This window comes from Amphiprion ocellaris, chromosome 16 (assembly GCF_022539595.1).
Source record: "Amphiprion ocellaris isolate individual 3 ecotype Okinawa chromosome 16, ASM2253959v1, whole genome shotgun sequence".
NCBI classification, from domain to species: domain Eukaryota; kingdom Metazoa; phylum Chordata; class Actinopteri; family Pomacentridae; genus Amphiprion; species Amphiprion ocellaris.
In genome coordinates, this window is record NC_072781.1 from 12,401,779 (window position 1) to 12,424,372 (window position 22,594).

Genomic DNA, 22,594 nt, shown 5'->3' on the forward strand with positions numbered 1-22,594 from the left:
AGATTTGTTAACGATTTCTGTATCATTGCGAGGTAGAGGCACAGCGTCACTGTAACTATGACAAGTGAACACTACATCAGCTGCCTGCTGACGATCACGATTCCTACTACAAATGCACCGCTGCAGATCACAAATATTTTAGAGATTTCATCCATCCACTGGAAATCATACAACTGAGCAGCCTTGGCATAGTAGTGTGCTCTCTGAGTGGTTTTCTTGTAAATATTAAGGTTACAACAATTTAACATTATATATAATACTTTTTCTAATGTTTATAAATAATTTTCAGTGTTCTGAATAAATTTAGTATAGGGTAATTACAACCTGGGTCTTATTGAGTCAACTGTGTGGAAAAAAAACAAAACAAACAGATTCTTAAACAGTGATATTTGCAAAGAAGAAACAAATTTATCGCAAGAACTTGCTTGAACAAAGAAAAAACAGTCTATTTGCCTTACATTTATAAAAATGTATTCACATTCCATCATGCATAGTTGGTTAGCAGCAAAGTTTTACTCCAATCAATATCATCAATTAAATAAATACATCATAGCTACACTTGGATTCAATCGTATATTTTTAAGTTAAAACATGTATAGCTTACCAAATCATGCTGTTTCACTATATTGCAGCACTACATACATCAAAATGACACAGTATGGAATCACAACGTTTTCAGATAGTGTAACTCTAATAAGGCACTTTTTACAGTAAAAAATCTTTGGCCAGTTGCTACATTTTCTGAGCTTCCACTTTCTCTGAGCCGTACCGAGTCCAGCTCCAGTCCTCATCCTAAAGACAGAAGAAAGGTGTTTATGCAGTAATACTACAAACACAATTCTCAATCTACATTTCATGCATATTTTCATATTGTTATATATGTACACTACCAGTCAACAGTTTGGACACACCTTCTCATTTCATGTTTTTTTCTTTGTTTTCATGACTGTTTACATTGTAGATTCTCACTGAAGGCATCAAAACTGAATAAGTCAAAACATGTTTTACATTTTAGATTCTTTAAAATTGCCACCCTTTTCTTTGATTAATGCTTTGCACATTCTTGGCATTCTCTGGATCAGCTTCATGAGGTAGTCACCTGAACAGTCTTGGAGGAGTTCTCAGAGATGCTAAACACTTGTTGGCCCCTTTTGCCTCCACTCTGCAGTTCATCTCATCCCAAACTATCTCGATTGGGTTTAGGTCAGGTGATTGTGGAGGCCAGGTCAGCTGTCAGCTAGCCCTTACACAGCCTGGAGGTGTGTTTGGGGTCATTGTCCTGTTGAAAAATAAATGATAGTCCAACTAAACGCAAACCGGATGGGATGGCATGTCGCTGCAGGATGCTGTGGTAGCCATGCTGGTTCAGTGTGCCTTCAGTTTTGAATAAATCCTAAACAGTGTCACCAGCTAAGCACCTCCACACCATCACACCTCCTCCTCCATGCTTCACGGTGGGAACCATGCATACATGAACATCCGTTCATCTTTTCTGCATCGCACAAAGACACGGCTGGTAGAACCAAAGATCTCAAATTTGGACTCATCAGACCAAAGTACAGATTTCCACTGGTCTAATGTCCATTCCTTGTGTTTTTTGGCCCAAACAAATCTCTTCTGCTTGTCGCTTTTCCTTAGTAGTTGTTTCTTAGCAGCTATTTGATCATAAAGGCCTGATTGGTAAGTCTCCTCTGAACAGCTGATATAGAGATGTGTCTGCTACTAGAACTCTGTGTGGCATTTATCTGGGCTCTAATCTGAGCTGCTGTTAACTTGTGATTTCTGAGGCTGGTGACTTGGATGAACTTATCTTCAGCAGCAGAAGTGACTCTTTGTTTTCCTTTCCTGGGAAGGTCCTCATGCGAACCAGTTTCGTCATAGCACTTGATGGATTTTGCGACTGCACTTGGGGATACATTCAAAGTTTTTGCTATTTTCCCGACTGACAGACCTTCAGTAATGAGAGACAGTCGTTTCTCTTTACTTAGCTGATTGGTTCTTGCCATAATATGGATTCTAACGGTTCTCAAATAGGGCTGTCAATTGTGTACCAACCTGACTTCTGCACAGCACAACTGATGGTCCCAACCCCATTAAGAAGGCAAGAAATTCCACAAATTAACCTTGACAAGGCACAGCTGTGAAGTGAAAACCATTTCAGGTGACTACCTCATGAAGCTCATTGAGAGAATACCAAGAATGTGCAAAGCTGTCATCAAAGCAAAGGGTGGCTGTTTTGGAGAATCTGAAACATAAAACATGTTAAGAGTTACTTCACAATTGTTTGTTTGCTACATAATTCCATATATCTTGCTTCATAGTTTTGATATCTTCGGTATGTATCTACAATGTAGAAAGTAGTAAAAATAAAGAAAAAACAGTGAATGAGAAGGTGTGCCCAAAATTTGTCTGGTAGTGTGTGTATATATATATATATATATATATATATATATATATATATATATATATATATATATATATATATATATATATGCTTCCAGAAGCAAAAAGTCAGTACAAAGTAAATTACACAAGTGATCGATGATATTCACAATAACGAATCAGACTATTTTTAACATTGAATAGGTGCATTGATATACAAGCTGTTACATCAGGGATCTGCATATATGCATGAGCACACTCTTTCACACATGTATAGCACACCATGACACTGTGCTCCATCTCCTGGGTGGCATCTTGCAACAGGGAAGTGAGCTGACCTAGATAACGCTGGTTTTCATCCAGTAACTGATGAACCGTTTCACTGAAAGAGAACAGGAGAAATAAAATTGACTGCAAGTCTTCAGGTCATTAGTAATTCTTGAGAGTCCATTTTCCACATGCTCCTTGACTTTTTAAAAGCAATGGAGTGACCTCTCGTGGCAGTTTTGTGATTTGTACGCAATGCAGCAGATCATACAATCTGTTATACAGTGCAGAAGTCAATGTGGAAGTCAAAAAACAGACACACATGCGTCCCCTTAACAGTGTTTTTTCAGATACAGCAGTAACATACCAACAGCTCTGTGAAACTTTGAGCAGAGGATTGCAACTTGAACCGATCTTACCTGTCAGCAGGTTGTTGTATAAGTGACTGACTTGGAGAACTGCTCTGAGCCTAAAGACACAACCACACACCTTATAAGTAACAGTATTGTTGGACTTATACCTTTTTTTAAGGTACTGCAGAGCTTTAGCTACAAAAACATCATTAAAAGCTAGGAGTATTTTCTGTAGTGTCATTTATTATATGCTCACACAGACAATCCTGAGGAGGTACCAGAACTCCTTCTGTCTCTTCATTTGCATCTGCATCACTGCTGCTTCTGCAGTTTTAATGTTCTCTACCGCCCTTTCCAACTTTGGGAACAAATCCACAATGCGCTGCTTACACACCAGAATTGTACTACAGAAAAAGAGAAAGATGGAAAAAAAAAACAGGCAACTGTAAAAATAATACCTCAGTTATGCTGAGCTTTTTATGCTTGTGAATGTATCTGCTGGAACTAAACTTGCAGATAAATTACCTCAGGTGAGTGTACAAGTCTTTCAGTACTCTGTCCTGGTTCTGGACTGTCTGCAGTATGGTCTTCACCATTTCTGAGCTGTCGCTGTAGCCATGTGGAGGGTCAGGACCTACAGAAAACATAAGTATCATCCATGTACAACACACACTTCACACCATCCATCACACATCCCGCTTTTTTTTTTTTTTTTAAATTACAGCTACAGTGAATAATTACGGACCCTGGGACCCATTGAATTCTTCTGCAGATCTTCCAACTTATTTATTACGACTAAATTATGTCCATTATCTGATTCCCCAGCACTATTGTTGGCTATATACACAACTACAGGAGCCCCTATAACCCATGTGTAGTAGTATATAGTTGGTACTGACTTTTGCACTTAGCTTTCAGTTGCTTGTAGAGTTCAATTGCCTTTTTTTCACTGGAAATAAAGACGAAACACAGAATTAACTTGCAAAAACAAACGGTTACTCTTACGGATCGGTTGAATTCCATCTTAAAACAATAGTGTCCACGTGTACATTAAAATCATAATCAATAATATATTCCAAATTTTTTCTGAAGTTAGCATGATGCTTCAGGAGTCTGATGTAAAAAAAAAACAAAACAATGGGGAGGTTACTTTCTGCTCAGTACCATGTTTATTCTTTGTATTCCCTTGCTTTGCTGTAGCAACAACACAAAATGTCCCCCATCATTTCCACTGACCACTTTAGGTATGGATTATTAATAGAAGAATTAATTCTATGTACATATGGACACCTGACTACTGCTTTAAGCTACACTTTATGAACCAGTCCTTAAAAGAAATGACTATAATGTAAGCACAGCATGAGACACTGACAGCTGTTCCATGATGTCCCCCTGTCTCCTCGCAAACGGACTCCTCTGCAGTTCCACAATCTCAGAATGCAGAGCCACAATCTCCTCATCCAGATATCCCACATCTGCAACCTACAGCAGAAAGCCACTTAGTATTGCAGTGCCTTTATATAAATTACAGTAAATTTGTGTAGAATTACAACTGTACCTTCGTAAACTCGTCAGCCTTCTCTTCATTGTCCTGCCATGACTTCAGCATTTTTTCTGAGGCTTCACAGAAACACACAGTTAACTGACTTAATGCTTCAGGAATGACTTGAAACTGGTGCATGTATTACAACAGGACATTAACATCCACTCACAGATGCCGGTGTTCCTCTGCTTGGTGTATTGCTCAAGGTCATGCTGGATGCTGGTCTTAAAGAACACCAGTTTGGCTCGGAGCTGCTGCGACTGGGAGAACAGCAGGTTCTTGTATCGAGTTAAGTTGGTGTTGTAGCGCAGCAGACTGAGCCTACACAGACACAAATTAAACGTGTCACTGTGTGAGTGCACATATGTGTTTGTGTGCATTTATAAACTTACATGGCAGCTCTCTGGCCCTGGTACAGTCGAATGTAGTCCTCTTTCAGTCCACAGATGTAGCTGACTGCTTCGGCCCACACCTTCCTAAGAGCAGACAGGGGCAGCTGTGTCTTCGTCTCCCTGACTGAGACAACATGGTGCACAAAAGATACATGATTCCCACACTCATTTGGACAACACTTTCAAAGAAGCTGCTTTAACTTTGCTAAAAACACTAATAAAGACCTTGCACTCATGACTAGCATGTCACAACAAAAACACTGTAAATCTTGCATACCGCCAGTTTTGTTTGCTTATGTAATTTATATTTATGTCAGAACATGTAATTCAGGTAAGAATGTTACCTGCAAAGGATCTACTAATGACTGGTTTAACTGGTTTATTAGTCACTTAAGAAAGAATGTAGAATCTAAGGTATATTCATGAATTTGGGTTATTGGTAAACTCAAAGAAAACAATAAACCTTGATCAAAATATGTGGTTTAATGCTACTATTCTCATAACTGCATCCTGTTGCTAACTTGCGGTGCCAAAGCAACACTTCAGAGGTTAGTAGCAGACGGTGAAACTGAAGAGTTAGGTTAAGACTATCATCTTAAAGTTCAGTGCACAGCAATATATCTCACCTATAAAGTTGACACTGTCTGGCAGAGGTCTGGCAGTCAGTGGTCCAGAGTACTTGGTCAGGCTCTTATCAAACAGGAAGACTATGGAGGTGTCCCAGCCACGCTAAAGGAGATATATTATTAAATATTATTGTGAATGTGTTAAGACAAAACAACAAAAAAAAACCCACTGGAATCTAAAAGTTAATTTTTCCTCATTGTTAAAGTATGAAGGGTAAACAAAAAAATGACAAAACCCTTTCTTTTTACGAGAAACAGCACTGTGTAACTCAGGACTACCCATTATTTCACAACAAACCAATATTTTTAAAATATGGAGATAAGAAACAGCAACTGCTGTTATCCGCTGCTACATATAAACTTGCGGCTGCATCTGTTTGAGATTAGATATTTTTGCTGATGTGTGTGACATACCAATCCATCTGGCAGACAGTGTGCAGGTGGTCTGCGTGGGTCGAGGGAGATTCCCGTCTCCTGCAGCAGCTCTTGACTCAGCGGGGAGATGTGTGTCTGAGTGTGCGTCTCCAGGCGAAGCTGCAGGGAGTGCAAGCTCTCCTCAGCACCCAAAACCACCGAGTGCAGCTGTGCTGACGTCATGTCCAACACATGGATGACCTGGGCATGTAAATGTGCAGAATGCTTTGATTACTACCCTCTAGTCTGTGTGAAACCATGAAAGCATTCCATAAAAGCTGGTTTAAGTGACTCTAGACACAAGCAAAGTTCACATGACTGACCTTCATGTTGAGAACATTCTGCAGAGTCGTGTAGCAATGTGGCTTGTTTGTGTCGGGATCCAGACCTCCACCTCGCGTCGCAGGGTCCCACAGTAGCAACATCTGCAGAAGAGACTCGACTGGTTCTAGCACAGGCCTGCGAAAACACAGACACACACACAGACACACACACGGACACACAGGTTAGATGCGAGTTTGAATGCGGTACGCTTGACTGCTAGGTATGTAAAAGGTGTCTTTTCGTCTCTACCTGCTGAGGTTGTTGGGATATGGAAGATGTGAGGAGAACCTGACTTCTCCATTCATGTCCTCTACGGCCATGATATCTTTGGGACCTTTGTTCTTGACTTTGCTTGTCCTACAAAAGCAGGAAAATATGCAGCCAAAGACAAAAATTTAAATCCAACAAAGTGGAATTAGATCCACAAAATGTTGATTAACACTCATTTTGAACGCGTCTCCACTTTTAATATACAACTATTATGCAGATTTATAGACATACTGGTCATCACCACCCCTATAGGAAGAAGAGTATGTCACACATACACCGATCAGTCACAACAAAAAGACCACTGACATGTGACATTAATAACAGTGATCACGTTACAATGCAATGCTCTACTCAAAAAAAACTTTGATCGTGGCATTAATTTGGATGTTATTTTGAGCCATACTACCCATATAAGCATTGTTGCAGACCAGGCACAGACTGTAATTTAGTGTGACTTTGTCGAGTTTCTTTATATATCTGTATAACACAACATTTTCTGTCTAACATTTCCCGTGTTTTATTTATTTGTGTACTTATTCATTATTATGGGACACCGGTGTAGATGTGCAAAGATTAGCATGACAGCTAAGTATCTTCACATCATATTTGTGTATTAATATATGGAGGCATCATGCAGCGTTGAATCCCCAAAATGTGTGTTTCGTGTCATGCTTATGCCAAGGTTCCTTAGTTTACAGATGAAATATGTATCAATGTAATGTTGACTCACCATTGTACAGGCTGCATGTGGTGCAGAAAGGGGCGAAAGCCACAAGTGCATTCAAAGATTACTGTCCCAAAGCTCCAGTAGTCCACAGTTACAGTGTAGGGTTTACTCTCAAACAGCTCTGGAGCCTGGCACACAAACAGACAGATTTATTCTAACAGTGCATGATTGTTGACATCCTTTGAAAGAAACACTGAATCATAAAAGAGTGCAGCAGTGATGCAACACCTACCAGATACTGTAGAGTTCCAACAAAGGATGTACAGAGACTGCCCTGCTCCAGGTCTTTTGCATAACCCAGATCTATGATTTTATGGGCAAGCTGGAAGAAACATGTTTCCATTATGACAGCAAGACACAGAAAGATACAGAGTATATATATGAAATTGCAGAGAGAAAAGAGAGAAATTAGCTCACCTTCCCATCAACCTCTTGTAAAACTATGTTCTCGGGCTTTAAGTCTCTGTGAATGATCTTATTTTCATGGAGATATTGGATACCAGAACCTGTATTTGTAAAGAACAAATCCATATATATTATGCATAAAGATGTGATTATAGTGGCCTGTTGTCAAAATAACAGCTGACAAAAACTTTACCAATGTCACTGAGCAGCGAAAGGACCTCACTCTCCTTTAGTCCACAACAATTTTCTGGTTTATTCAGCAGCTAAACAAAGAGGCACATCAAGTAAGTGAAACTGCTTGAAAAGACAACATGTTGTTTAGGGTTTTTATCACATATCCATTTAGTACCTTGCGTAGATCTCCTCTTGAACAGTATTCCATGGCCAGCAGTGGTAGGTCATTTAAAGCAATGGAGCTCAGTTCTTCTGGTACTTCCCTGGCCTGAACTACGTTCACATGGTTCAGTCTGCAACAGAAAGAGCTCCAAACATTCTGCAACGGCTTGACAAGTACAAAATGTAGAGTGAAAGGCATCTTTGTCAGTACAAGCAGATGATTTACACTCACTTCTTCATTATCTGAATCTCTCTGCTCCAGCGGTCTTTGTTCTTGGAGTTTAGCTCCAGGCGGCAAAGTTTCACAGCAATCTTCGACCCCAACTCCTGCTCCAAACACACAGACGGTGAGTAAAAACAACGGCAACACACATCCGGGTCTGGGATTTAGGCTCTCCTCGATGTGTAACAGAACTTACAAGGTGCTGGTACAGGTAGACGTGCCCAAAGCCCCCTGTCCCAAGTTCCCCCTTCATCTCCCATGAGCCACACAGCTGGTTCTGTTTCAGTGCAGTCCGCTCCATAGCCTGAGGTCTGCTGCAGCCACCAGGCACAGTGCAAAGGACCTCTGCTAACAAGAGCCAAAACAACAACAAAAAATCTTATTCAGCCCAGGGAACATTGGTCTTCATTGTAAACCTTAACGCTTCTTGGCTTTAAACCTTTAATTTGAGCATGTATACCGCCTGTAGCACCTATATCTGAACCAGCAGAGAACAGTGTTGTTGCTAGCAGTTAGTTGGCCTGTACAGCATGTATTAAAGCATAGCTCATTAGTGAATACCACTAGTGTTTGGTAACCTTTCCTACTTTATTTTACATGGATATTAAAGTCTTATGTACGTATAACGCTTTATTTTATAGCTAGCTTACTGTTACCGTATTAGCTTCTTACGTTATTACTTTATTATATCTTCCAGTGGTTCAGACATTTGCATTTTTCTCATACTGATGCTAACTAGCAGTCAGTAAGTCATTTGTTGTTGTAGGATTGACTGCGTTAGGTTTAGTGAAGTAAGACTGTTCAAAGACAGCTGGACTATCTTGAACAAAACGTCTACTAGGGCGACATTTCACCCTTTAAATGTTACCTACTCACCTGTGCAGCAGCTCAGAGTCTTCAGATAACAGTTAGCTCACTTTGGGTGTCAGAACATTGTTGCTGCAGAGTTAGCTAACCGTGTTGTTTACGGTTCGTTTTCTGTTTTAGTGTTGAATAAGAAGACCGAACCGGCGAAAGTACACCTTCACCCTATGAGTACGCCAAACATGGCTTAAAGTTGAAGTTTGGGTCCTGTTTTTTGTTGCAGTTTTGGGTGGAAATCCGCTACGAGTGACAGACAGCTTGATATCTGCGTAAAGTGAAAGTACACGCTGACAGGCAGGCGGTGCGCATGCGTGTGCAGCTCCACAGCAGCAGTGAGACACGAGTGTTTCACGGTCCTTCTGAGGGGGGATTTCCAAACAACCCTCAGGGTGTGGAGTCAGCCCACTGCTTTGTCTCCTTTTACCACCAAAGCTGAGCCCATCCTTGAAAGCAACGAACGAATATTTCCAAAACTTCGATGATGTCTCATTTTGTTCACTAGATGGTGCAATAGGCACAGCTTCAGGCCTGATCCCACGCAGTGACTGAAAGGGACAGATGTGAAATTTGCTCAAGCACTAAGTACACTTCTGAGGTACTTGTAATCCTTTTACACTGTACTTTACAGGCAAATGCTGAAAATATAGAATCCTCTGCAGTTATCCGAAAACTTAAATACTCTGTAAATTCTAATTATTCATACAATAAATTGTTAGTTATTATAATAACTTCAGCTATCCTGGCATAAATTTCATTGCCCTTACCAGCTACAGTATCTAAGGAATACAGACAAAATGTATCTACAGTTCTAAACCAATTATACAATATACAGTGTACTAGTGTTACCATGGCTGATAATCAGTTAATCATTTTCTTGTTATCAAATAGTTCTTTCATCTATAAAATGGCACAAAGTGGTGAAAATACCAATTATTACCAAAATTAAAGATTCAGTTTAGTGTCGTAGAGGAGGAACGGAATCAGAAAATATTCAATTTTAAAAAGCTTTACATTTTTTCTTCTAAAACAAATAGTTAAAGTTAATTAATTAATTGAGCATTGAAATAGCTGGCTGTTTTTTTTTAAATTAGAAAACTAATTGAATGATCATTTCTTTGATATGTACAATATGATTCTGACATTGGCTGATGATATGTATGTATCCTTTTGGTACTTCAAGCATATTTTCATATATATATTGCTTATGTATTGGAGCATATGTATTAACTTTTACTTGTAACAGAGTGTTTCTACATGATGTCAGCTTTTATCCAAGTAAAATATCTGAGTACTTATTTTAGCATGAGTTAGTTTTTTGTGAACTGTAAACAGTAGAGGAGAAACATGAACAGAAACACAGAAATTCACCTCCCATGTGCAATACAGTAGGTATCATTGTCATAAAAAAGAGAACAGCTAATGTTCAACAGTTTCAATGTTAATATTTTAGTCTGCTTTCAGTCTGTCATAAATGCCACCTCATTTTCATTCACATTCACTGTTCATTTACATAATAGAATAACAGAGCATTTTTAACAATCAAATGGGATATTTCATATTGCAGATTATCAACATCCTCTGTGACATAGTTGGATTAAAGTAAGAAACATTTTTTAAAAATTTGTGGAAGTGCAACATTTCTCCATCTTTTAAGCAGAACGTGAGCTCATACTGGACTCCAAGAATTGTGCAATTAATCTAGAATCAAAACAGTAGTTAGGGGCTGATGAAATGTGGGTCAGCGCTGTCATTAGTCATAATGAAGCAACATTCCTTAGAGCTTTTGTTGCGTTTGTTATTGACGTGTATACACCTTGCTAGTAAAAGGTTGGACCTCCCTTTATCTTCAGAACTGTCCTAATTCTTGTCCCATACTTTCAACAAGGTGTAGGAAATATTCCTCAGAGATTTTGGTCCATATTAACATGATAGCATCACACAGCTGCTGCAGATTTGTCGGATGCACATCCATGATTTGGGTCTCCCGTTCCACCACATCCCAAAGTTGCTCTATTGGATTGAGGTCTGGTGACTGTGGAGGCCGTTGGAGTACAGTGAACTCATTGTCCCGTTCAAGAAACCAGTTGGAGATGGTGTGAGCTTTGTGCCATGGTGCATTATCCTGCTGGAAGTAAACATCATAAGATGGGTACACTGTGGTCATAAAGGGATCGACATGGTTAGCTACAATACTCAGGTAGGCTGTGCCGTTTGAATGATGCTCAATTGGTACTAAGGGGTCCAATGTGTGCCAAGAAAATATCCTCCACACCATTACACCATCAACAGCCTGAACCGTTGATAAAAGGCAGGATGGATCCATGCTTTCATGTTGTTTACGCCAAATTCTGACCGTACCATCTGAATGTCCCAGGCGAAATGGAGACTCCTCAGACCAGGCAACGTTTTTCCAATCTTCTATTGTCCAATTTTGGTGAGCCTGTGCGAATTATAGCCTCAGTTTCCTGTTCTTACCTGACAGGAGTGGCCCTCGGTGTGGTCTTCTGCTGCTGTAGCTCATCTTCTTTAAGGTTGGACTTATGCATTCAGAGATGGTATTCTGCATTTCTTGGTTGTAGTGACTGGTTATTTGAGTTACTGTTGCCTTTCTATCATCTCCAGCCAGTCTGTCCATTCTCCTCTGACTTCTCACATCAGCAAGACATTTTCATTCATACAACCGCCTTTCTCTGTAAACTCTAGAGATGGTTGTGCGTGAAAATCCCAGTTGATCAGGAGATCCTGAAATACTGACCAGCCCGTCTGGCACCAACAACCATGCCACATTCAAAGTCACTTAAATCCCCCTTTTTACCCCATTCTGGTGCTTGGTTTGAACTTCAGCAAGTTGTCTTCGCCACATCTACATGAATAAATGCATTGAGTTGCGGCCATGTGATTGGCTGTTTAGCTATTTGTGTTAACAAGCAATTCAACAGGTCTACCTAATAAAGTGGGCGGTGAGTGTATGGGTTTAACCGTTTGTGATATTTATTTTAGTATATGCTTATTGTATTTGATATCACCTTGTTCTCTCCACATATTGTACTACTAATTAGTCATTTCATTTAGTGGCCTGCTGACAATCAAGAAGTCAAAGTGAATCTAAACAGGCCGTTGAAAGAAATGAGCAATATGAATATATTTATATTGTATATAATCAGTTTGAATCTAATTTTTATGTTATTTATGTGTGAAAATTAAATAGAAGTATGCAGGTAACAGGTGCTTCTTGTCAGTGTTTGTCACAGTTTTCCAGTTTAATATAAAGAAGTTATTTTTTTATCACTGTGCTGTAAAGGAGAAGCAGACAGGCATCTTAAATATAGACACCAAAAACATGTGATGTGAAATTCCCGTCACTACAGCATTGAGTGGTTGAGGTGATGCAAGTGTGAATGGTCAGACGTTCTCAGTGGTTAGCCGCCTGTTTTACCTCAGCTGAAGTGAGCAGTATTAATAGACTTATAAGAAGTAGCAACAGGTACTGAGAATTCTGACTCTGAACAGGCAGCTGCCACACTTTAATCAAGATACGGTGCAATTCTACGAAATTTATTCTGAATTAATACATGATTAGGAAGAATTAGAAGAGTTAAAGATGAGTCAAGCCGCCAGCATCTTTTTTATTTCGTCCTTCCTCATTTTCTCCGTACTGAGTCACAGTGTTTCCTGTGGCTGTAGCCGTGCAGAAGCTCAGACATAATGACCTTAATGTTATAGAGGAAGAACAAAGCAGATAAAAACTAATTTACAACACAGTTTCTTTAAATTTGAATGTGTATGTTTGCAAAGAGATAGAAATTCTGCATCCATGCTCTTGGGCAACCCAAATCCTTTAAATATATATATATATATATATATATATATATATATATATATATATATATATATATATATATATATATATATATATATATATATATATATATATATATATATATATATATATATATATATATATATATATATGTATATGTGTGTGTGTAGGATTTGTGTGTTTTTGTAAAAGAGGACAGATAAAATCTTCCTTTAAGATTTGTGATAAGCTTTACTTCAATACAACTTGCTGATATGAAATATTACTGTCAACAGGGAGATTTTGGAGGAATCAATGGAATGGATTTTGTTTAACAAAGACATACTGCCTGTGTCACTTTTTTTCTGTAATAAAAAAACTGGATGCATAATTTCTTAACAGAATCATTATTGCTTCTCACCAGATTAAAAAGCAAGACATCTGTATTAGATTAAAGTGAGGAAGATATCAAAGACTCAGGTGAATTTTGAGCCTTTAGGACAGAATTTGCAATCAGACTGGTGTTCAGACTAGACTGGAGGAGTCAGAAGCTTGGCGTCAAAATGACAAAATCAAACAATACGGGTTGCAGCAGGCCTCAGCCACAAATATCCTGGGCTTCCCTGGGTTGTGTAAATTTACCATGCAGTTCATTTTTTGGTAAAACACCTGTGTGGAACCTAATATGCACATCCATCACATGCTTCGGGAGTTGGTAAACTATTTTATTAAGAGCTAAATGATGGTTGTTTCACGATTCTTGCCTGCATTTATATTATCCATTAGAGATCTCAAGTCCACGAGGCCTTGAAGAAATGTGTCATATCTGGTTATTGTTACCATCAAAGGGGAGGAAATGTGAGCAACACAGCCGTCACAGTAATTGATGAGGTAACTTCTGGGGGGAGATTTTAGTCTAGGAACTCCCGTCCAAAATTCACGACAATGTCTATTGTTTTAGGGGAAGTTATGTTACATTATGACTGTGGATGTGAAAAGAATGTTGTCCTGGAATACAGCTGCTGTGTTATCCAAACCAGATTTTAGAATTAGTAAAACATTTGTTTTAATTTGTCATTTTTACAATATCCAGGAATTTGGGCTTTTAAGTGGTCTTGATGATGCAGTTATATTATGTGCATGTGGTACCAAGCAGATGTGGATGCATAAATCAGTATTGATGCAATGTGTTGTTGCTTTATGAAACAGGTGAGATAGAATGTTTTCTTAAATGAACACATCCAGTAGCCTTTTGGTGTTTTCACGTTTTGCAGTCTGTGACATTTACCTCTTGACACTTAACACTAAAGATTAGTAGCATATTTCTGAATCACAAGACGTAATAGCAATGTAAATAGCAAAAAAGTAGTTTGTTACATTTTCTATCATCTAGGGAGGCACAAACTTGTTGTATTACTATGTGCTGCACACTGTTTCCAGCTTTTAGTGTTTTTTTAGTTTAAAAAAAGATAAATGTGAAGAGATGAAACAAATTGTGATGGATAATTTTTTTTTTAAAAAAGAAGATAATTCTTAGCAGGGGTATAGTTGGGTAATACTATCAGATAATCACAAGCTCCAGTAAATTCACACTGGAGAAATACAGAAATTGACAGGAAAAATACATCCCTGAGCTTAGTCATTGTGCAGTGCAACTGTATAACAAAGTGTAAGGTACTTTTCCATATATATATGTAAGAAGGCAATATTTTTAACCTATGCATCTTATGGATGGCCGGAAGCCTCATTCTCAAAGTTTAAATCATCCAGTACTACTTCTGCAGAGAGAAAAAGCCTCACTTCTGTAAACATCAGCTGAATAGTGTACAATAAAGGACTATATTATATTTTGCATTGATAAGAGTCTTCTTGTTTAGTTCTCAAACACCTGATTCCACAGAAATCAAGTTCATTTTATGCTTCTTATCAGACTCAAACCTATCATTATACTTTGACATCAGATGCTTTCAGTTCACGCACCCCCTATTTGGATATACTGTAACCGCGGCTTCAAGGGAAAAGGAGGGTGGGGGGTGTTCATTGTGTGTGTCACAGGACATGACAAATTGCCTGATCAACAAACTGCCTATTCGCTCACCAGCCAAGTGTCAGTGATGGTTTCATATAGTCTCTTAAACACCTCCCACTGGTAGCTGCAGTGTTTTTAAAGGGGAGGATCAGAACTGCAACACCAGAGCAGCAGTGCGAGTCCTCCTACAACTCAGGTGCACAGCAGAGGATAGAAAGAGGAGAGGAGCTCCTTCTAGCTGGAAGAAACAGCGATTTCATCAACATTGCAAGGCTGGAAGGAAAGGTAAACACATCTCTAATAAAGATTCTGGCTTTGTTAACTTCATAAATGATAACAGTGAAATCTGGTGTTAATATTTTAATGTGACTCAGCTAAAATAAGTAATGTAGTGGATATGAAAATGTTTGTCATCAGATATTGTGCATTAAAAGTAAACCTTTAGTGATACAACAACTTTCTTGTCATTATCAAGTCGACACTGTGTTCTATTGCTATCTGCTAATTTGGTGTTTGAACTGTACACATTGCAAAACTAATGAGATATAATAGTGTGCACAGGCTATGCTGTAATCAAACAGTCTAAATTGATATTGCTCTCACTGTACAGATAGAGATTATGTTTACAGAACAGAGCACACTCACTGAACATCCTCTATCTGTTGCTGTCACATTCATTCACTCTGTAATAGATGCGCACATGCAATCACCAGAAGTGTGTGATACTTTGTGTACTAATGCTGGGCATTATGTGTGTGCAATTCTTCCACTGTGCTCATTCCTGACAATGTAAACTGAGATAATACTGAAATGTTTGGGGTGCAGGGACCTTTTTTGCGCTTTAAACCCAGAGAAACCACATGCCTGTTCTGTCATCTGCCCCACAATAAGCTCCATATAAGGACACCCACTCATCCACTATTGTTATGTTCCATTTCTGCAATTCTCTTCTCCTCTCTCAGTCGGTTCTCAGACAAAAATATTCCCAGTAAGCGGAAGCGAAACCAGAAGCGAAGATGAATCTGTTTGCCATCATCGCTGTCCTTGCGGCGTTCAGTGTCAACGTGGTGAGTACCAATGAGAAGAAGGAGCTTTGGGTGAGGCAGAAGATATTGTACATCTGTATGACTCAATTTGTCTTTGCTCCTCAGGTTTTTTCACAAAGATGGTCTAAAAAGAGAGGAGGTAAGCCAGCTGCACAGGGTATAATCAGTATATTCAGTGTTTGGAAATAGACACATTGAATTAAATGTCCTCTCTTGTTTTTACGTTCTGATCTGCAGAGATGTGTCGGTCTGGGGATGGAAGCAGCTACCGAGGATTTGTTAACAAGTCACATAATGGTCGCAGGTGTCTCAACTGGAACAAGATGAAACACCTTAACGGAGCTTCCAAGGGCCTTGGTGACCATAATTACTGCAGGTATAATTCTATTCACTAATCTGAAGCCTGGATCCGTTAGAGAGAACAATCATGTGTTTACTATCATTGTACTTGAACACTAGGAATCCCGACTACAGTTTGATGCCATGGTGCCTTGTCCGAAGACGAAGCAGGATTGTGAGGGAATTCTGTGACATTCCTAGATGTAAGACAAAGATTTGCAATTTATGGTGTTTTTTTTATATTCTAATATATTTATATACAATATTAGACTTTTTAAAAAATGCATGTTTGATTTAGATCTTTCTCATGTGGTCTGTTTTCTACTCCAATGCAGGTTCTAGGCCAACAGTAAGACCAAGAGCTCCTCCACCACCTATGGACACAGGTAGTTTTGCTCTTTAAACCCACCTTTTTCCTTTTCTTTTTATGATTTCCTTTCATCAGCACTCACTGACTCATCCTGTGTATCCCTCCAGAGCAGACGTGTGGCGAGAGGCCTGAGCGGAGGATGAATAAAATTGTGGGTGGCTCATTCATACCCATCGAGTCGCACCCCTGGGTGGCTGCTATCTTCCATAAGCGCTATGGTTTCCTTTGCGGTGGTTCGCTCATTTCACCTTGCTGGGTTCTTACAGCTGCACACTGCTTTTCTGATGGGTGAGAAAACACACACACACACACACACACACCCACACACACACAAAGAAATGGAGACAAAACACAACACCATGTCATTTTCTCCTCTGTAATTTCCTGCCTATAATGGAAATATGACTCATTTAACATGTTTACAGGCATGTGTGTGTATATTAGTGTCTGTCTATCTATATTAACATTTTGTGTTTGTTTTTTTTGTTCAGTGAAAATACCAAAATCCCACATCTGTCTGTATACCTGGGGAAGAGTGCCATCAATGACACAGATGCTGACAAGGAGCAGAAATTTATTGTGGAAAAACTGATCATCCACCAGAACTACAATGACTCAAACTACAACAGTGACATAGGTGTGTACAAGCACTGTTTTGTGCATGTGTGTATGTGTTTATGTGTATATGCATGAGTGAGGAAGTTCTTCTTGTGCCGGACTCACACACGTGTTCATCTTTACATTTGCAGCACTGGTGAAGATCAAAAGCAGAAATGGAGGATGTGCAGTGAGGTCATCTACTGTTCGGACAGTTTGCCTCCCTCCGCTTCACACTCAGCTGCCTGCAGGATTTACATGCAGCATCGCAGGATTTGGGAAAGAGAGCTTCGGTAACTACTGCAGAGATTTAAACTTTAGAGTCATGACTGATCTGTCAACAATTTCAGTGAGTCTCACACCTGACATTGTGTTGTTTACAGAGTTGCCTCGGTTCTCACAGTACCTGAAACAGGCTGACGTCAAGCTGCTCTCCAACGCTGAATGTTCAAGTGAATTGCAGTACGGAAACAGAATCACTGAGAACATGTTCTGTGCTGGGAGTCCTGACTCGAGCACTGATGCCTGCAAGGTGAGCACAAAGTCCAGTGTGTCAATATTGCATGCATAAACATAAAGCGAATAAACTGAAGGCGTATTTCTTGCAACACGCCATCAGTCTTGGTTTAAAAATGGATACAAAATGAGAAGTGAGTAAAATCAGAAGATGTTTCCTCATAAGCAGATATGCAGTCTTTGTGTCTGTGACCTCTGGCAAGATTACAGCATCTGAGTATATATTCTTTTCTCATCTTTTTGGAAACACAGATATTTAAAAGTGCTGCAAATCCTAATTTAAGACAGATTACCTTTCTGGTGATCTTACTCTTCTTATTCGAATTTATTATCATCTGTAAGCCTCAAGAAATTTCAATCTTTGCAAATACAGAGTTTGAAATCTTTCTAGTATCTCGTGAATATCTCTTAACAGTTTCTTTACATCTCAGTTTTTTTTGTGTTTAGATTATTTTTTAATTGAACTTACCATTCATATTAAGAAAGAAACATTTCATTGATTGTCATTATTCTATTGCACCAGAAATTAATGTGTATTAAAGAGCTGATAATTCACCCTCAAAGACTCCAAATTCTGGTTTAACATTTAGTATCATTGTCTAACATTTGATTTTATTGTATCAATCACAGTAAAATCATAAGAAGAATTCTAGATACTTGGATGTTCTGAATCATGAAAGTAAACTCATTGAAAGATTTTGAGGTATAAAGACCTCTGATTCCATTTTACTGACAGTCTGTATCCATATGACCTTTTAAAAGTTCTACAATAGAAACACGCTTCATGCTTAATTGATTGGCTGACTGTCCTTGCAGGGCGACTCTGGCGGTCCGTTGGTGTGTGAAGCATCAGGCCGGATGTTTCTGTTCGGGGTGGTGAGCTGGGGCGAGGGCTGTGCCTGGAAGAACAAACCAGGTGTTTACACTCGTGTCACCAACTACAACAAGTGGATTTCAGCAAAAACGCAGCTCACTGAATACACGGAAGGACGGATGTATCCCCAGAAGTAAAACTGTGGCACCAGGCTATCGGTTGGGCATCGCATATCTTTGAAAGATAATTCGACAGCAGTTTTGTAAGCTTCGTGTGTATTAAAGTTTGTACAGATGTTATAGGTTTGGTCTCAGGAGCAGCTGAAAGTGGAGTGTGTAAATGTACAGGGAAGATTATTTTGCACAGTCACGATTTGCTGCAACAGTTCTAAGTGAATGTTTAAAGATATCTTTAATTGTATATAGTGCATAATTTGTTTTTATTACTTTTGCAGAAAAAGAGTTTAGATTTTTTCTAAACAAGCAATTACAAAGTATATTTATCCCATTTAATTTAATAAGTATTTTATCTTGTAGAAGGCTGGCCCTGCTGTTGAGTGTGTTTTGAAGTAAATAAATAAAAACTTTGTATTAAATGGTCATCATTTATCTCCTAACCCCAAATGTTTCTGTTTCTCTTTTGCTTGCAAACTCAAACAGACAAACCAGACAGGCTTGCTTACAGGTCACATGATTCATTTCCTGTAAGAAGAGCAGCATAAATATGTGTCTAACACGACTTGTCAAATTCAAACGTGTTTGATTAAATTAACAAAAAAGGTAAAGAATCGAAAATAATATGAGCCCTCGACGTTTGTAAGGGTCTGCAGCAACAAACGTGAAAAAACGATCATGTGACATCAAATATTGTAACAACTCAGACTATTTGTGTGAGTCAAGTGTTTTTAAGTCAAACTCTGGAGGGCACTGTTGTTTGGAAGATTCCATACAAGCACCTGTGTGTGTCAAAGATACTGAAAATCATGAAAAGCATTTTAGTATAAACACTGGTGACATTTAAATTCAGCCAGCGTCTTCATGACTGAGGACAGCAGTATGTTTAATCTACACTTGTTAGCCATCTTCCAGAAATTGAATCAGTCAGGAAATACAAGTTAAAAGACAAGTGTGTGTGGTTTAGGGGGATCCATTTGCAGAGATGACTTCTACCTAATTATGTTTTTGTTAGCATATAATCATCTGAAAATAAGAATCACTGTGGTTTTTCTACCCTTTGAACCCTTTATATCTACAAAAGGAGCAGGTGGTCTTCTAACATGTTGCACTATCATGTTTTTTTCCATTTTTAGGTTCTTCTTAAAGCCCTTAAAGGGGAGGCTGAGGCCTGGACTATTCAGTTGATTGCAATCTGTAACCTCATTGTTTGTTGCCACTAAATGTTACACAGTGGTCCTTTAATAGAAGCAGAACAGCTTAGTTTCTGAACTGAAACACAATCAAGTTCATTCCCACTATTAACCAATTTCTTAAGGGAATTTGGTTTTAAAAATGGAGCTTTGTCCTTGTAACATCTTAACAGACTTATCTTTGTATGCAGCAGTTCAACATGATGCAAAAAAATACATGTGCAAGTAGAGATGGCCGATGATCCAGCTGTGAATGACACATCAAAAAGCAATCTGGCTTTTTTTTTTCTTTTCTCCGACTCGACTTCTAGCCTGTATTTGCATTTTACGTGGACAGCAAATAATTGTCACCATTGTCTAAAGCCTACACAGTGAAACTCCCAGACAGCAACAAAAAAGTGTTGGTGGAGTCAGTCTCAGGAATCTTGTCATTTTTTTGTTTGTTTCATTTGAAAAAAGATAAACAGCTACCAGATTGGGTTAATTAAACTACCTCAAGTGTATTTTCTGGTGCACTTCATTCAGCAGTCATTCATTCTTTGTTGCTGCTTCACCTTTAACCTCTCCTCTCTCCTGTTGTTGGAGCACCAGCCACTCCCCCCCGCCCCGCTGTAACCTCAGCCTTTCCTGCCTTCCCTGGTCATTTGACTCCCCTCACCCACCTGCTCACCTGTCCTCCATTCGATCCGCAACCTCTACACTTCATATACTGACCCTCTTGCCCTCTACCAGAATGTCTATAGTGCCATTTCTAGCTGTAGCTTTCAAGCTTTTGGTTTCAAACCAGCCTCTTTCTGGCCTCCTGCATGTTTCCTGCTTGCCCCTGGTCCGACTACCTGACCTGCCCATTCCTGAATTACTCGCAGTAAAAGTGGACTGTTGAGCTTTTAATTCTTTGAGTCGTGTAGTTGAGTTGTCCAATGTGCAAAATGAAAATGTTTCCTTTTCTGATTGCAGTGGAGAGATACAGTCTGAGAACCACTTAGCAAAGATTACAAGAAAAAAAGAGTAAAAATAGAACAGGAGACAATGAAGAAATTGTTAAAAATAAGAAAACAAGAATAAAAGCTAACACCAACATTTTCACAAAGACAAACACTAACAGCCATGAGGTCAAGCAGGTATGCTTATCTTGTTAGCCTAATGTAATTTTGTATGTTTATATATGCTAATTAGCACTAAATAAAGCCGGTGTTGTCTGTTTTGCAGGTTTTTTCATAAACCAGTGTATCTTAAAATTGATTAAGATCCTGGAGGAAACGTCAGAAAGCATGCAATAAATAAATGTGAACTAAATTTCATAGAAATGGATCAAATACTTGTTCAGACATTTCACTAAAAACAACAAATGTTAACCTGCTGCTGGTTCTTGGGGTAATAATAATACAATAATAATAAATTTATGAAGCGCTTTCAGTGAAAGTGCTGCACATTGAGATAAAAACAATAAAAACGTCAGAAATCCACAAACATATACAAATAAACTGAAACAATAAAAAGGACATCAGTAAAACAAACAATTTAAGATTCATATGTAACAGTAAACAAGTGGGTCTTCAGCTTTGTTTTCAATACATTAATGGAAGATGCCTGCCTGATTTCAACAAGTAGACTGATCCACAATGTCGGTGCACGGACAGAAAAAGCCCATTCCCCAACCGTCTTTCTACGGACCTTTGGGACACTCAGAAGCCCAGTTCATAAGCTCAGTTATGGAACTCAGATGAAAGAGTTTGATGAAAGAACACACCAAGATCACCCAAAGACAGAGTAAAATTGTCAAACCGAGGATTAAGTCTTGCAGGTCCAATAACCATCATTTCTGTCTTAGCAGAGTTCAGAAGCAGGTAAACTAAGCTGATATCTAATTTCATTAGTAATCATTCTCACATGCAGATGTTTATTCGACATTTCATTTCATTGCAAAAGTTAGGTGTGAAATATTGGAATCTGGACCAACAGGCTGACATTGCTGCTCCCTGAGTCATGTTGTAAAGAGGAAGTATTTACATCCTTCACTCATTTAAAAGTACGCTGTAAAAATGCTCAAGTACAGGTAAAGTCTGACATTTAAAATGTTACTTAAATACACTAATATCACGAAAATTAGCTCAAAGTCTCAAAAGCTGAAGTACTTAAAGGAGAACAATGTTCCCTGTTACTTTTATGCAATTATATGCCATTAGATCATAGATGAATTTATAGATGTAAAAGCATCATTGTTGTTGCAGGTGGTTGAAGTGATGCACATTAAGAATATAGAACTAATAATCATATTGTTTATTATTCAGTCTGTGGTTTATTTGCACCATTGACTGATTTATGGTTTAATTTGTATAAAGTCTGAAAATAGTGAGAAATGTCAACACAAATGATCTCAACTGTTTCCAAAATAGCTGCCAATTTGTTAACAAATGACCGCCTGATTAAATGACGAATAATTTCGGCTGCATTTGTGTAAAAGTTAAATTTTTAACAAAATATCATATTTTATAAGTTCGTCATATGTTTTGAAGATAAATTAAACATCAATAAAGTCACTAAAGACTCATGTAAAGTAAAAGTACTTTGAATTTGTAGTTTAAGTACAAT

At 38.6% G+C, this 22,594-nt stretch overlaps 2 protein-coding genes and 1 long non-coding RNA gene across 7 annotated transcripts; 1 reads left to right on the forward strand and 2 right to left on the reverse strand.

Moving 5' to 3' along the window:
- Positions 1-368: 368 nt before the first annotated feature.
- LOC111581409 (inhibitor of nuclear factor kappa-B kinase subunit alpha-like) lies at positions 369-9,505 on the reverse strand. 5 transcript variants are annotated; one of them, XR_008604412.1, is made up of 24 exons: positions 9,139-9,505; positions 8,459-8,610; positions 8,272-8,366; positions 8,053-8,170; positions 7,897-7,966; positions 7,716-7,804; positions 7,531-7,620; positions 7,302-7,426; positions 6,551-6,658; positions 6,301-6,436; positions 5,978-6,178; positions 5,564-5,666; positions 4,938-5,061; positions 4,715-4,866; positions 4,561-4,622; positions 4,375-4,484; positions 3,902-3,951; positions 3,528-3,636; positions 3,259-3,406; positions 3,069-3,118; positions 2,665-2,764; positions 2,170-2,245; positions 1,100-1,279; positions 369-792 (listed from the first exon to the last, which is right to left on the reverse strand). XR_008604412.1 is itself a non-coding variant. In XM_035956968.2 (22 exons), the coding sequence occupies exons 2-22, from the start codon at positions 8,561-8,563 to the stop codon at positions 788-790; spliced, it is 2,094 nt and encodes a 697-aa protein (XP_035812861.2). In that variant the 5' UTR covers positions 8,564-8,610; positions 9,139-9,505; the 3' UTR covers positions 369-787. The 5 variants fall into 5 exon arrangements, 3 of the variants coding, with proteins under 3 accessions (XP_035812861.2, XP_023145334.2, XP_023145333.2); XR_008604411.1 differs by having other exon boundaries at positions 1,100-2,245; XM_035956968.2 differs by lacking the exons at positions 1,100-1,279; positions 2,170-2,245 and having other exon boundaries at positions 2,721-2,764.
- A 5,598-nt stretch (positions 9,506-15,103) lies between these two features.
- On the forward strand, positions 15,104-19,252 carry plaua (plasminogen activator, urokinase a). Its single transcript, XM_023289574.3, has 11 exons — positions 15,104-15,239; positions 15,917-16,021; positions 16,106-16,139; positions 16,238-16,376; positions 16,460-16,542; positions 16,675-16,725; positions 16,817-16,997; positions 17,201-17,346; positions 17,459-17,599; positions 17,690-17,838; positions 18,639-19,252. The coding sequence occupies exons 2-11, from the start codon at positions 15,971-15,973 to the stop codon at positions 18,831-18,833; spliced, it is 1,170 nt and encodes a 389-aa protein (XP_023145342.2). The 5' UTR covers positions 15,104-15,239; positions 15,917-15,970; the 3' UTR covers positions 18,834-19,252.
- Positions 16,374-18,869, reverse strand: LOC129350860 (uncharacterized). Its single transcript, XR_008604417.1, has 3 exons — positions 17,713-18,869; positions 17,433-17,551; positions 16,374-16,990 (listed from the first exon to the last, which is right to left on the reverse strand). It is a non-coding gene; the product is annotated as an uncharacterized LOC129350860 (long non-coding RNA).
- Positions 19,253-22,594: the final 3,342 nt, after the last annotated feature.